Below are 16,162 nucleotides of genomic sequence, written 5' to 3' on the forward strand. Positions count from 1 at the left end.
TCAGAGATGGTATTTTCCGGGTTCTGAACTACTCAAAATTTCCACTACCGGTTCTCCAGAACTGGTCAGAACCTGATGAATATCACTTCTGATTACATTCAGCTGCAAGAAAAAATGGAAATGGCATCCAAAGAAGTCTGGATTGCAGACATAATCTAATTCCATTTGAGGATCACAAAAATAAGAAACAAATGGGGAGAAACCTCCTGATTGATAGATGGATGCATTTGTGTTGTATTCTTGATAACAATACAGAAGTGAATTGCCATTGTGGTTTTTTTCTGTATTTTTTTCTTTTGTTTGTTTTTGTTTCCTTATTTCCCAATATAAAAGTACAGTGAGAGATTTCCTAATGATCTCCCTTCCAATACTAACCAAGTCTGAGCATGTCTGAACTATTTCAAAAGCAGTGGATGTGGTACTGCTACTTGCTGTGAAAAATATTGGAACATGCTCCCACACAAGGCAAATGACTGTCATTGGATTCTCATACACTGATTCAATGAACCTTTGGTTTCTGTTGAGAAAGTAAAATAGATGAGGCAGCTCATAGCCACAGTTTTGTTTCCTTCAATGTCATAAGTGTTTTTCCTTTCCTAGTGTCTCCTTTTAACCCCATGTAGTCCAATTGCATCAGCTGTTGGCTCGACATAACACATGCCAGCCAAGAATGTCTTAAGAAGGTCAGGTGATGATCCATGATCCAACTGGTTTTCCTCTCTTACTCCCAGCTCCCACACAAAGGTTACACATCCTAGGAGGACTGCAGGACTGCAAAGCATCCAGCAGATTCACACTGCTGTTGATTGTGGGATACTCTCAAACTACTGTGGGCCATGAATGTAATCAATCAACAAACAAAGGAGCAGTTTGGTAAGTAACTGTTTTTAATGGGATTGGTCTGTATTCATGGTTTTTTTTAAAAAAAAAACCTCTAAGTATAACTCTCCATTTGTTTCTAAAACTGTGGTTTGTTGGTGCTGATATTTAAATTGGCATATACCTTTTCCATTTGGATCAGGAAGAAGCAAGGTTAGTAAGGATGATGAGGGACAATATTAATCCTGAGACTTGAACAATAAATTCTCTCTAGAGAAAGCTGTGTAAAACGTTATGATTTCCATTGCAAACTAATTAAGGTAACTAGCTAGGCTTTAAGATTCCCTAAATCAATTTCCCCCCAAAAGCTGACTTTCAAAACTTGAACTTTCAAAGCTAATTCAACTGGCTAGAAATAGTAATTAAGGTAACTGAAGTCCAGCATATCTGGAAGGATATGATTGAAAAGCTTGAGAGACTACAGGAGAACTGCTTTGGGTAAGGACAAACCTCAATGCTTCCTGTAGACTTCCCTTTCCAGATCCTAAATGTTGCTGTAAGGATAGAGAAGAAATGAATTATTGTTATATAGTCAGTAGTCAGCTTATTCCATTAAAACACTAACCTTTCTTGAGTGATGTCATTTTGGAAAGGTTTTGTACATTATTTTTAAATGCTATTTGATAAACCTAGTGAAATAGCCATAGCTTTTTAAATCAACTGAGGTTTGATACATTACAGGAAAAAGCTCCCAGTGGCCAGCCAAATATAAATCTGAAGCAATTACCAAGAAGAGTATACATTAGTCTCAGAGTCCTACTAAAATATTTCAGGCAGGCAAGCGGCTAGAGGCAAATGAATGGCAGATACCCATTGCAAACATGCAGTTTCTTCACTTTTCTTCTCTGCTTTGACAAAATCATCAGAAATTAAAATATGGCTACAAATGTAAACCACAGAGAGGCTTCAGGAGTTAGCATTGTAAAAAGCTTTTAAGAAATAAATAAAATTACAACCATGCTTACAGTATTTGAAAATGAACACTGGTCCTACCCATTGGGTTCATCTTTAAAGGAACATATGTCTAAACTTTGAGCAATAGAAAGAAGTATATCTTTTTTTTTCCATTTTGAAAGTTATCATGACATTCAAAGTTCTTATTTGCTCCTGAAAATTCCTTTCTCCGATCGGTGTCCTGATCTGTTTCCTCATCATACCGATGAGGATATGATGCCAGCATAAATTCAGACCACAGCTTGTTCTAATAGCAATAGCACTTAGACCAATGTACTTCTTTACAGTGCCTCACAGCCCTCTCTAAACTGTTTACAGAGTCAGCATATTGCCCCCAACAAATTGGGTCCTCATTTTACCCACCTCAAAAGGATGGAAGTAGTGGTGGGATTCAAAAACTTTTACCACTGGTTTTGTGGGTGTGGCTTGATGGGCGTGGCTAGGTGGGCATGGCTTCTGGGCCTCAGGCAAGCCTCCTGGGAGGTCATTTTTGTTCCCAGGAAGTTTCCCTGGGGCTCAGGAAGAAAAAAAATGGACCTGGAAGGGGCACACAGCATCCCCCATGCTTCATTTTGGGACCTTCTGTGTCTCAGGGAAGCCTCCTGGGGTGCATTTTTGCTCCCAGGAAGCATCCCTGGAGCCCAGGAATGTAAAAAAAATGGAGCGCGGGCAGGAGCGGGGGGGCTTCCCCCTCCATTTTTTGCCTTTCTGGGCCTCAGGGAAGCCTCTTGGGAGAAGCAGTAAGTAAACGAGGGGAATCCCAGCACAGCTGATTGTAGGAACAGCTGGTTTGGGGGAGGAAAAAAAACAGAATACCTTAAGAAGGGATTGGGTGAGGTGAGCATCAGGTGGACGGGATGAGCGAGCATTGGTTGTGCAGGGCAAGTGAGTGACTGGCGACCAGGTCGGGGACCAGCCAGGAGTTACTACTGGTTTGGTGACCCACGCCAAATTCTTGCTACCAGTTCACCTGAACCAGTGCGAACCAGCTAAATACCACCACTGGATGGAAGGCCAATAAACTCATTACTAAAGACAATGGAGAATAACAACAGATCAACTTCTAGTTTATTCTGGGCTATGTGCTCAGTCAGGGTTGAAGAAGACAGTTACTGCATTTGTCTTTCTGAATCAGAAGCAGATTCTCAGAATATTCTTTGATTCAGGTGGGTTTGTTCTGGAAAAAATTGGCATAAATCTACACTGCATGGAAAATAATAAAAGCCAAGTGTTTTTACTGGGCTGAAAAATAGTTTAGACAAATATTGCTTGGGGGATATGATTTAGAGCCACCCAATCAAATGTCTCCTTTGATCCAAGCTTTACTCCTGATGACTACATAGACTCATCAATATCACTTTATCAGGCTCCCAAGTAGACAAGACAGGAAATATAACAATGTGAACTAATTCCACTTTATTATAAGATTATATTAATAGAATCTTGCAAGTCTTAAAATATAAATCTCCCTCCAACTATTTTTACTGCCTGATTAGTTAGGATGGAACCTTTTTTAAGTTTCTTCTCTGCCATTACATAGTTCCAGGGTCCTTCCTCTTTTATCTCCTTTCTCCCCACCTTCTCTTCTGTCATTCTCATATTCCCTTACAACCTTTCTGGCAATGTAAATGATTAGTTATAGTCTTCTTCAAGAATTTTGTTCCCCCGAGTTCCAATTTGTCAGGCTTTGGAGGCAGCAGGAATTTGCATTTGTGCTCAATCCCTGCTGCGCTCGCTGCCGGAGTGCCTCCGATCCAGCTGGATTTGGAGGTTATTAGTTATCCTGTAAGGATAACTGAAGATAGGGGAGATCCGGGCAGGGCTCTGGGGGCATCGCAACCCCCTTCCCCAGCCGGCTTAACTCCCTTTTCCAAAGGCGGTGGAGCGGCGGTCAGCAATGGCCGCCACAAAGAACCTCTCAGCCAGACAAGTTTTGTGCAGGAGGAAGTTGAGACAGTGAAAGTTTTTGGCTGAACCGGGATGACAAGCAAATCTGAATACCCTGGAACTTTGGCTCTTTAAGTGATACATTGTTTCCCAAGAAGATCGTAAAACTGCGGTTGAAAGTGAAAGGGAAAGCTTTTTTTTTTTCTCCTCACTTTCCTTCCCTACGGAGATAGCAGAAGGAAATCGGAAATATCTGCTTTGGCAGCAGAAGGTAACTAACTTTGAAAATTAAAGTCAAGGGGACATTAGATTTCTAAACACTGACATTTAAAAATTAAAATCTTTTTGCTATAAGTGGGAAGGAAGAGAGGTAAATTATTTATACCAAGGTTTGTTGAAGGAGACTACTTGGAGCTTATAAGATCAGAGATTAAATTGCAATAAAACTTCAAAAAATTACCTTGGAATTGTGTAATTGAATTCTACCCAGGAAGAGAAAGTATTAAAAGAAGAAAGTGTTAAATGAAACAGTTTGTGCTTTTGATTGCTTGATGACTTTGGGACTTTTGTAAAGTATCTTTTGAAAGACTAAAAAAACATTTGGATTGTTTAAAAAAAATTTCACAATGGTATCTGTTGAAGAATTGAAAATGGAATTTGAAAAGTTAAAAGAAGGGGAACAAGAAGGCAAGGGCTCTTTTGGATCTATTTTTTGCTTCTTAGAAATGGCAATTTCTACTTATCAGGAAATGCAACAACAAGAAGGTTGGGATGAAGAAGAAGCCATCTTTAATGGACATATAATTTTAATTGAGGAAGAAAAGGGAAAAAAGGAAAAGAAAATGGATAATTTAAGTTCTAAAAAAACAACCAAGAAAGGGAAAAATAAGGTGAAAAATCGATATAATGTCAGAAAGCAACAGAAAAGAGGAATACAACAGAGAGGGGAGACTAAGAGGTGGAGATTGAGAGATGGGGCTATAAAGGCTAGATTTGACAAGGAAGGAAAGGAAAAAGTGAAGAGAAGTTATAAAGGCTTAAAACAAGACGTTAAAAAACAGGTTTTTTTCAGAGACAAAGGGTAAAATATAATCTAAAAAGAGATTCTGTAAAAGTACATAAGATTGTATTGTAGTGTTTGTATTTGAAATAGAGTTAGAAAATTGGAATAACATATGTGTTAATAGAACATTGTAGGGAATGTGTAAAATGTCTAAGATTTAACTAATAGAGTTTAATTAATTAATTTGTTATGGAACATTGTTTTTACCATACTATAAGCTTAATATGTTTTTTATTTTAAAATGTTATGTAGAATGTACTAAGCAGAATCAGAATGGAAATTATGTATTATTTTAAGTGTTAAATTTGGGGGAAAGATAGAAAGGTGTCATACTTCAACCAGTGATTACAGGAAAAAGTTTGTATTAAAGAGAAAAGATAAATAGATAATTGAAAAAGAACGGACAAAAGATACAAGTATAATGATTTAAATTGAGATTAAATAAATAAAATAGAATTAAGAGAGTGAAAAGAGGGGAAAAGACATATAGAAAATATAGGATGTTAAATAAGATATGAAATAGTATATAAGGTGAGCATGAATTTGATTTATGTCTGTACAAAGCGTTGTAACCCGGAGTTAAGCCGCTTTCTAAAAAGAAGTTTTATGTCTTTATGTTATGTGTTTTGTTTGTTTATGTTTGTTTATTGAGAATTAATAATGTTGGATAAGAACATATGAAACAGTAATAATATGAAATATAGTAATATGAAATAGACGAAAGTATAAGTTTAATGAATAAAATTGAACAGAAGTAAAGGAAGAAACAGTGAGAAGTTGGAAAAAGAGTAATATATGAAGTTGAATACATAAGATGCATATTAAATTGTGTTTGTATGGAAATGTGATAATTTGGAATTATGTTGTACTTAAATAAGATGTTTTATTTGTTTTGTTAAGCAGTTCTTAGAAAAGATGTTCTATGTTCTTACATTTTATGTTTTGTTTGTCTGTGTATTGTCTTTGAAAATTAATAAAATTTGTTTAAAAAAATTTTTTTTTTTTAAGAATTTTGTTTCCCCCCCGCCATCTGGGATTTCCTTGTGATCTCCATTCCACGTGCTATCCAAATTTGAGTCTGTTTAGCTTTCAAATAACATTAATAGCACTTAGATTTATATACCACTCACAGTGCTTTACAGCTCTCACTAAGCAGTTTACAGAGTCAGCATATTCCCCCCAACAAATTGGGTCCTTATTTTACCAACCTCGGAAGGATGCAGGGCTGAGTCAACTTTGAGCCAATGAGAATCAAACTGCTGGCAGGCAGCAGAATTAGCCTGCAATACTGCATTCTAACCACTGTGCCACCACAGCTCTTTAAATATAGCCAAAATTCTTCTGTTTAGGCTTGGCCAAATATGTATTTTGATTAAATCTTTCTGTATATCATTACTATTCTGAAATCCATAGTTTAAAAAGTTGTGACTTATACCTTTTATTAAAAAAAGCATAATTAAAAGAAAATAAGAAAAGATAGCTATAAAATGCTACTGGTGGTTTAGCAACCATTCATGCACCACTCCATGCTACTTACAACCCAGATTCAAAGTTTAACAGCCAGACTCACTCTTCAAGGTCATGAAATTGTAATTTAAGCACTTGGCAACCAGCCCACATTTACATTTGCAGTCTCCCTTGATCATGTGACTGCAATTTATAACTTTTTTGTCCGTTTCTAGCACTTACTTCCAGTTTCTGGAAAAACATACCTATTGCAGAAAATTGAGTTGCTTAATGACTGTGGGGTTCACTTAACAACCACTGTGGCTTAACAGCCATGGCATTCACTTACCAACAGCCACAAAAAAATAAAAAATAAAAACAATCCAGCCATGTGATGCCTCAACTTATGACTGCAATGATTTCTGACTGTAATTCCAGGCTCAATTATGCTCATATGTCAAGGACTATCTGTAGTGCAGCCATAGACACCTCATCTCACCCCCATTATTCCAAAAGTCTTGGCAAGAAACAGAGCATTTTAGTGGCCAATCAATCCAGGAAAATGTGACTCCCATCTTTTCAGCAATCCTCCAAAGCAGTCCTTGCAAAGCAGTCATATAAATCTTTCAGGGAAACAAATGGTATCTTTCTTTGCTTCGTGTGCATGAGGGATGCTGGGACTAGCTATAAAGTTTATGAACATCATATTCTTTCAGGAAAGGAAATGCAAGATTAAAAGGGCTCAGGGTTTGTTCAAACAAGGATTTATGGCATCGGGGCTGAAACGTGCCTCCTTGCAGAGAATGGAGCTTTTCATTTGCAATGCTCTTGTCACCAAAGATAATTTTTCTTTTAGATAGGGAAGAAGAGTAAAAGCAGACTTAGAAATACACTGAAGGGTGATACAGCATCTACCCATCATGCATGAAATAGCCACATGGAAATAGTAAAGAGTCCACTAAAATTAAGCAATTTTCTTCCCATCGCTACAAGCAGCTGTTGATCAGAAGTTAAGTAAGGCAGGTATAAATCAACAGGGAGACTTGTGCATATATATAACTCCGCGGCTATAATGGGAAACTGAAATGCACAAAGGGAAAAGTAAGCAGATTGCACCAGTTAACTATTTTTAGACCTTTGGAAGCAGTGGTTGATTCCCTTTTTTCCGTGTTACCCTGTGTGATCTTGAAAATTGGAGCTTTGGGGAAAGAAATGTGAATGCGTAACAGTCCTGTTAAAGTTACCCTTGGGAATAGCATATTCTAAATATCTGACTATAATGGTAATTACATCTAACCCCTAAGCCAGATAAAATTACTTTGCAGTTTCCTAATATGATAATTCTGCTTTTGCCATTGAATGTAATGGTCAGGGAGTAGAATGAATCTTGTTTCGTTCTAAACTGGCACAGTTTCTTTGCAATGTTTCTGTTAAAATGAACCACTTCACAATAATGAGTGCTAGTATCATATTTGGTTGTTTATGCATTTATTTATATCCATGTTTATTATTTTTTTATAAATCAAAGCAGCAAACATACATAATACTCCTTCCTCCTATTTTCCCCACAACAACAACCCTGTGAGTGAGTTGAGCTGAGAGAGAATGACTGGCCCAAAGTCACCCAGTTGGCTTTCATGCCTAGGCTAGAATTCAGGATCTGTTGGATTTCAGCCTTTAGTGCAGAGATGGGCTGTACATACTGTAACTACCGGTGCAGAACCGAAAATGTGAGTACCCTTTGAGTAAAACTTTGCATACAATTTTAATTTTGTTTTTTCTAATTAGTCTCTGTCTAATTAGTCTTCTTCTTAGTCTTTGTGAGGACAGGAATGATAGAGAAGAATTTTGTACAACAGCAAGATTAGAACATCCAAATGTTTCAAAAGGTCTCCTTCCTCCTTTACTGTGGCTAGCAGGGAGTGTTTTAATACCTATTGCTGCATTTTCTTCTTAGTTGCAGGAGATTTGGTCCAGTCTTCAGGTGGCCTGAAGGAAAGGCAGGAAAACCTTTTTTTTAAAAAACGTAAGAAAAGCATAAGTGGCACATTTTCTTGAAAATCACTTGTCTTGATTATGTTCCTTAACTGAACTTCCAATTTGTGCTTTAAAATTTAACATAATACACTTGCAACAGTACTATTTAAACCCTGTAGGTAAAAACCATCCTGCAGCATATATCTAGAATTCACTTCATACATTCTTGTTGTCTGCTAGTTAAAATCACATGTTTTTCTAATATTTGTACAATGTTTATCTTGTCTTCCAAATTGAAAACATAGCATCCTCTAGGTCTGGTACACAATACTCCAAGCATGATCTCACTTCAGTGTTATTTAAGAACAGCATCCTGTTTTCCCTTCCCTTCCCAAGATTCCAAGCATGGGGTTTACCGTTTTTTCACAGCAGCTGCATATGGGCTGACATTTTCAATTATGCTGTCCATCCCGACTGCAAAATCACTTTCCTGATTAGGCAGTGCCAGTTCACTGTCAAATTTCAGTGCCATAATCTTAAATCTGGGGACAACAATAAATAGGCTTGGAAACAGCCTGCAGACTACTGTAATGAATTAAGTGATAATATGGAGCCAGAAGACATACTGCTGCTATTCCAGACCCTGAGTCAGATGAAGATGCAAGTACCATGATCCCACCTGGTTCTATTGATTTTCTTCAGAGTTCTATCCAGAATTTAGTATAAGACAAGTCACATCATGTTACAATGTCTCCTGTTTTCTACTATCCTTTGTCAGAAAATCACAATATATGTAGGGTATGATCACAGTCTTTATTGGCTATGCCTTAGGTACTTTGAAAGATAGCAATACAATATTGTTTCTTATGCCCTAGCTTTACATCCTGACCTATTGCATAACTTTAACTGCGTTCATATATTGCACTAAATCTTGTTTAGGTTGTTGAGTAGGCCACAACCATCTCTGTCAGCGAGAGTCCTTAAAACTACATTATAACCTGAAATGTCAACCCAATCTTTGTGTTGTGATGTGTGCAAAAGAGAGGGACTCAACCAAAATTGAGTAGGTTGTCAGTCATAGAAGAACTGTTATGAATATCTGTGGTATAATCACCACAAGGTAAAAGATGAATCTTGAATCTTTGTAAAGTGAGCTATAAGAAGTGAGGGGAGGTCAAAACCTACCTCCTCTGCCTCTGCCTTTCTTTAAAGGAGTTTTATGTCTGTTAACATGGAGGTACAACTGTAGTTTTTTTTTTCTTCTTTTCTTCTGAAGTCACATCAAAACTTAATAATTAATTTATTTGAACAAAATAATAAAAAATAAAATAATAAAATGCCCTGATGTGACTTCAGGAGGGATAGGAAGAAAGAAACCCCCTCCCCAAGTCCTAGTGCTAAAGTAGGGAATGTTCTAATCTCAAGTGTCTTTTGGAAAGATGGATAGTGTAATGGTAAAATGATTCCCTGAAGGAAGTGTGAATATCCCTTTTACTAAGACTATATTGTTAAAGCCCAGAGTCTACTATTCACAGAGCAATATTAATAACCTTCTTGGTAGGGAACATTCTGCTCCAGGGCTCCATGAATGAAGGTTGAAAAGCCAGTTGGGAGCAGCTTTGGGATAAACAAATTGAGCATGTTTTTTCCTCAACCTGGATTCTCTTTAACAAGAAGAGAGAAGGGACCCCTTATTAATAAGTTAGTGTTAGATGGCTGTTGGGATGTCCAATTAGACTGCTAGAGAAGTTATTTTAGCCCGATAGCTCTTTTAGTTTAACTTTCCTTATCTTTTTACTCAGACACTCCTATCTATGGAATCTAATTAGAATCCATTTAGGTCTTTCGGACCTGGAATCCCAGAAAATACCTCAACCTTTTCCCAAAGTTAGGAATACATCCATTTAACATGTGCAAAGTTATGGGCCAGAGTACTAAATGTTACATGCTGTAACAAGTGCACTGGGGAGTGGATAAGTGGATGTGTTATTGGAGAAGGAGTAATGCCATGTGCTTTTTTTTTCTTTTCCCTTCAGCTGTTGAATTTATACTCTGGGGTGCAGAAAAGTTCTGGAAGGATTATTGAATTATTATATGCTTCATAGCCAAGTTCATATGCTGGCATAAAAACCTCAAGAAACGTTCTGATCCTAGTTATACAGTGGCTCCTCCATTTGAAACCCAGCAACAGCCGACAGAAAAAGACTCCAATATCTCTGGTTACATCATGGTGGTGCAGAATAATCTGGATATCGGGGAAACCAGGAAAGGAATCCTGCTAGAACCATTCATCCACCAGGTTGGAGGACATATGAGCGTGATGAAGTATGATGACTGCACTGTCTGTAAGCCACTTGTCTCTCAGGAGCAATGGTTCTATGAAGCTCTTCCAACAGCAATGAAACAGTTCACTCCTCATTACAAAGGTAGGGCTAAGATTCAAATCATGAATACACAAGTTTGGAAATAAGGGCCAGTAGATTCTGAATAAATGTAACATACGCCATGTTGGAAGGTTAATAGTGAGAGGTTAAGGGTAGCAAATGATGCTTATAAAAAATATATATCAGAAATACATACATACAAATATACATATACATATACATACATATATACATACATATATACATACATACATATATGTTTTCTGAGGTTCTCGGTAGTGGGTATTAGTATGTGGATCTTTGGTCATCATCTTCAGGCTTGTTTTGCTCCTGAGAAGCAGAGATTGGAAGTATGATGTGAGCAACGTTTCAATGAAGTCTCATTCAAGAATCATCTAATCAGGCTTATGTATATGGCTCTATATATATATATATATATATATATATATATATATTATAAGCATCATTTGCTACCCTTAACCTCTCACTATTAACCTTGCAACATGGCGTATGTTACATTTATTCAGAATCTGCTCCAATTGCCAGGAAAGAAGTGAAGTTACTAGATCCTGTCGCACAGTTGTGATATGTTGTTCAAGGCCATGAAAATATACAAGGCAGTTGTTAGCAACTTGTGGAAGGAATGAAATCTGAGACAGGAGCAAAAAAAGCGATTGTTGTGTCTTTCTTGGAATTTGTAAGGCAAGATGATCTTGCGATTCAGGTTGCTCTATAAAACTCTCACTGGAAGCAGTTGTCCTGCCTTGGTTACTAAATATTATGGATGTCCAAACAGCATTTATCATTTTTTCATATTTCTGTCTACACTTGTTCTTTGTGTACCTCACATCTGGAAACACCTTCCAACTTTCAGTGGAACTGTGTCTAAGAATCTGCAAATATAAATATGTTATATGCAGAGAAAAATGAATATGTGATGGAGAATGGCACATGTCAATGTTTAGGTAATCTGCCTTCCTAATAAGAAGGCTTGCAAAGAGTAAGAAAACAGAAGGATTACAAAATCCATTTTGGTACTCTTACCAATTAGAGATGAAAAGTGACTCTTAAATGATGCTGAAAGTGAGGGAATGAATTACTTTGTTGTTTGAAATAATACATGATACCATGGATTGTGTTGTCCAATTGTCCAGGAAATAATTGCACTGAAGTTATTTTAAGTTAAGGTTTGATATTGGTGATTCTGATTAGATTTGGTATGGCTGAATTAATAGATGAGGGGCGGCGGGGAATACTTCAATGTCTTTATCGCCAATGTTGCTTAATGCTTCAGATGAACAAACACCTGCCAGTTAAAAGCTAGTTGCAGTTGTGATTACAAACTCAGATAGTTAGAATGTTTTATCACTTTTATATCACAACTTGGGGAAGTGGGGGTGTTAAAAACTTTGAAAACCCATCAAAGAAAGGAGAAACAAAAGACGGTTCTTTTCCAATACAGAAACAGAAGAAAAAGCCAATTTACTACTATGGTAATAGACAAGATCTCCAAAGTCCCCATGTGTTTGTAAGTTAGCCCATTTGGATTTTATCATGGTTTGATTTGATGTAAAGAAGCCATCTGTGTATATTATACCTTCCATAATGAGATGATGTCTCCTGGACTGAAAATAAAGGAAAAAAGAACCAGACCTAAAGCTGACTAACAATAGGATTTGTGGGGAGGGGGAGTATTTTTTTGCATAGCTTATTATTCATTATAATTTGATTTGTTTTAAATCATTTTGTTATTGTAAAAACTTGACTGGAAAGGACTTAAATTGCAGAAATGCTTCCATTCTGATTTTGATCATTACCCATTCCATATGTGAGGGGCGCAATGATCTTGGACTGGAACCACCCTTATGTATCTCTTCGATGTTGTGGGGCTTTTAGTTGTCTTAGAAAAATAAGCCAATATTCAACATTTTATAAATAAAACCAAGAGGGGATGGCAAACAAAAATACAATAAACTTTAAATTAGTTAAATCAGATGATATTCATCCTTGCCCATTTCCTGGTGTGAAAAAGAACACATAAAATGAAATGCTGGGATATCAGATACACAATACTAGTCTAGACATCTTGTCTAATTTTGTTGCTGATATCTGGAACTGAAGTTCCAAAGAAGTAGCACCTGTTTCAGTATTTCATAATCTCTTGGCCCAAGTGTCTTTTCATCAGGAATACTGTGGGAAGATCTCTTTGCATTTAGTCATAGGTTCCCTAGAGAAATAGTAGGATACAAACAACAGAGAAACGGAATACAAATAAGCTTTAAAACAGTAGAAATTGGGATAAATTCATTGCATGGTAATTATTTGAATGATTGTAATGTACCGGTATTATGTAGGGGGCTGCCTTCCTAACTTCATCTATTCATCAACTTCTATTCATAACTTCAAGTTTTAGGAGAATATATTAATAGAATTACCAAGATTTAGGATTATGATTATGTTAAGACAGTTCTTTAACTTCTCTGCCTTATTTGCTATTTCTAGGCCTAAATTTCCTGTCTGAATCTTGTTTCCGATGTGGAAGTAAGATTCAGCTATCAATCTAGTCAGTTTTCACACGGAAAAATTAAAAAAAAATGACTTATGTTGGCCTGATGAGCCTTTAGGTTTGCTCTGATTGGGAATCAGAGTTTCTGAAAGATTGCCTGTCAGATATTAATATTTTCTGTAGAAATACTTTTCATTATATCATTACATTTTGCTAAAGCCGTACTAGGACCCTGACTACTTAATAAACTGTAAAATCTGGAAAACAAAACATAAAGTACAAACCAGGTTAATAAAGCCATAAACTAAACACAGGTCACTTCAAATCAATAGTGAAATTTTGTATAATTTTGTTAAATTGAATTCATGCAGACCCAGAATTTCTAACAAGCCCATTTGTGTAAGAGAAAATTTCATTTTGAGATACAAAAAGTGCTTGTAGTCAATGATTTTCAAAATGGGATAGGAAACATACATTGGTATGAATTATGTAATAAGAAATATCGCTGCTTCAACCAAAAATATTGCCCCATTTAATATGTATTCAGACTGCACAGTGCTTCAGTTGTCATTCAGTCTATCCTAGCTGTGAAGCAATGGAAGACAGGCTGACCCAATTAAAGCCCTTCCCACGCCATTTCTTTCTAAGAGGCAAGATTTAAACATAAAATTGTCCCCCTGGGGCTGAGTTGGCATTTTTCCAGCCGAGAGCTGTTTTACAAGAATGCCTGCATTTTAAGAGTTCTTGTCTGAGCTCAATAGAATATACAATCATTATATTTCAATCTTATTTCATTCTTTTACCATTAACATGAAAACATCAAGATGGCTCATTTTCCCTTGAAAAATAATGCATACTTTACAGGCGTTGCTTGTATTAAAATAATAATAATCTCTTTCTCTATATAATATTGCAAAAAAAAAAAAACCCTATGAAATGAAGAAGTCTTTCATAAGTGCTAGCTCCCAAAAGTTGTCTGAAGTCCAAGTCTCTATAGTAGAGCTACCACATCTGGCCTGTAGGAGTCCAAATGAGACTTTAGATAACAACAAAAACTGCACAGAAAAGCTTTTTTTTTTTTTGCTATTATCTAATGATTATCTGAATTTTTGCAGCATAAGTATGGTAGGCCTCTATAAAAAGTAGCATTTTTCTTCCCATCTTCTTTTGTTGTCCCACTGCTATTTTTGGCTGGCTACTAGTGTAGAAGAAGAAGAAAGTTTTATACCCAACGGCAGATAAATTCACCCAAGCTTGTTCTACAAATGTTATTAATCAACAGCTTGGTTATATGAATCTTTCACAGATACCGTATATCATGCAAAATGCATTCAAAGGTATCCTTGTAATTACAATCAAAGGCAACTACTTTTTAGTGAGCAAAAAAGAAACAAAACTTTGTAGTTTCACTATATAGCTTTTACTTTTAGCAAGAAAGCATTTCATGCCTGCAAAAAACATCACAGGAATTCACATAAAATGTTGCCATTTTAAATAGGTTGAAGCACTTTCACAGAAGTAGATTCTTCAAATGGCAGGATGGAGTGATAATTCATAAATAATTTTTTGGGGAACTAGAAAGTTTCTTCAGGCAGCTGTTTGAAACTAAAAATATGAAAGAACGGGTTTTCATAATTTTGTACATGACTGTCATTCAATACCTTTATATTACGGGTCTAGTTTTCCTACAAACATGGCAATGGAATTCCTAATTCGGAATACTAGAATGAAATACAAATTCCACTGACTAGCCCCCTATAATTTTTTAGGGCATGCCACCCCCAAAAAACCCTTCATCTGTCCTGGTATCAACATATCTTTAGACATCACCTTTGAAAAAATCTGAACGCTTTCCTAGAAAACTAAAGGTCAGGCTGAACGTCAGTAGAAATAGCTTTATATTTTTGGCATGGATTCAACAGTGGAGTTATGGAGTTAGATATTTTTATAGAGTTGCATATATTTATAACTCCTGGAGGTTTTGAGGTAGTTTAAGAGCCATTATGTAATGATATCACTTTATAAAATGTTGCCCAGCTACCACCAATTAAGTCTTCTACAAGCTAGCACTATTTCAGAAGGCTACTTCCAGATAAAACTGTCTTTTTATTCATTTCAGTATAAATTAGACAACTTTGAAACAAATGCCTTCCTTTGGGCAACATCTTCTCTCCCAAAATTACTTGTCTAGTTTCGTGCTCATTATGAGATTAGACCTATTTTCAACTAGTTTTTGTTCATGTTTACATTGCACATGGCAATAAATAAATGTGCCTATTTATCCAGGAGCAGAGGTTTAGAAAAACAGCTTCTAAGAATTGCTGAGATGTCTCTAACCTGATACCTTCTGTAAATATTTTCTTCTGTCTGCCATTGCCATGTTCAAAGCAAAACAGTTTGAGCCCTGAAAGAAATAAATGTGCTGAAACTATGTTTCATATGTTGATGGATTCTATAGTCATATATATCATTCATGTTGACGCAATGAGAGTCTTGGCTGTTTATGCTGCAACAGGCTAATTGGAATCTGGCACATTGTTTTATTTGCAAGCCTTTTTCAATTCTCATTTTACCTAAATGGCTTTTTCCATAGTATCCACACAGTACCTCCCAAATATGGATCGTGATGTCAGGATTTTTCTTCCCACTTTTGCTATCTTATCCCTAGAATTTTCATCATATAGAAAACTGAAGATTACTTTAGCTTAGCTTATCCCTAGGATTTTAATATAGAAAGCTGAAGTTTACTTTAAGGACTATAGACCACCTGGTCTACGTCTTTTCTCTTTTCTTTTCTGTGAAAAGAAGGAAGATAGGAAGATACATATTTGGCATGCAACCATCTTCAAGTACATCTAAAATGTGGGGAAACCAAAAGCTTGAAGGTGGCCAAAAGTTTTACCAGTTTGCAATTGTCTTCCAGTGATTCCCATTGGCTTCATGGGAGCATTAGACACAACCCCAATAGATTTCCTTTGCATAGGACAAGATGTTATGGTCATTTATTTGGAATAAGTGGCAACTGCATAATGTATCCACTCTTCCAATGACAGTGGCCATTAACTG

General features: G+C 36.4%; 1 protein-coding gene across 2 annotated transcripts in view; it reads left to right on the forward strand.

The window, feature by feature from the left end:
• Nucleotides 1-647: 647 nt before the first annotated feature.
• IP6K3 (inositol hexakisphosphate kinase 3) overlaps nucleotides 648-16,162 on the forward strand; it is a 29,727-nt gene continuing 14,212 nt past the window's right edge. The window contains exons 1-2 of one of the 2 annotated variants that reach the window (XM_026716898.2): nucleotides 648-873; nucleotides 10,243-10,632. In XM_026716898.2, coding sequence (XP_026572683.1) covers nucleotides 10,434-10,632 — 199 coding nt within the window. In that variant the 5' untranslated portion in view covers nucleotides 648-873; nucleotides 10,243-10,433. Of the gene's footprint in view, nucleotides 874-10,242; nucleotides 10,633-16,162 lie in introns of those variants that run through there. The other variant, XM_087929608.1, reaches the window with a different exon arrangement.

Source organism: Pseudonaja textilis, chromosome 3, assembly GCF_049901715.1.
Source record: "Pseudonaja textilis isolate UNSWEBS1 chromosome 3, rPseTex1.2, whole genome shotgun sequence".
Classification (NCBI taxonomy): domain Eukaryota; kingdom Metazoa; phylum Chordata; class Lepidosauria; order Squamata; family Elapidae; genus Pseudonaja; species Pseudonaja textilis.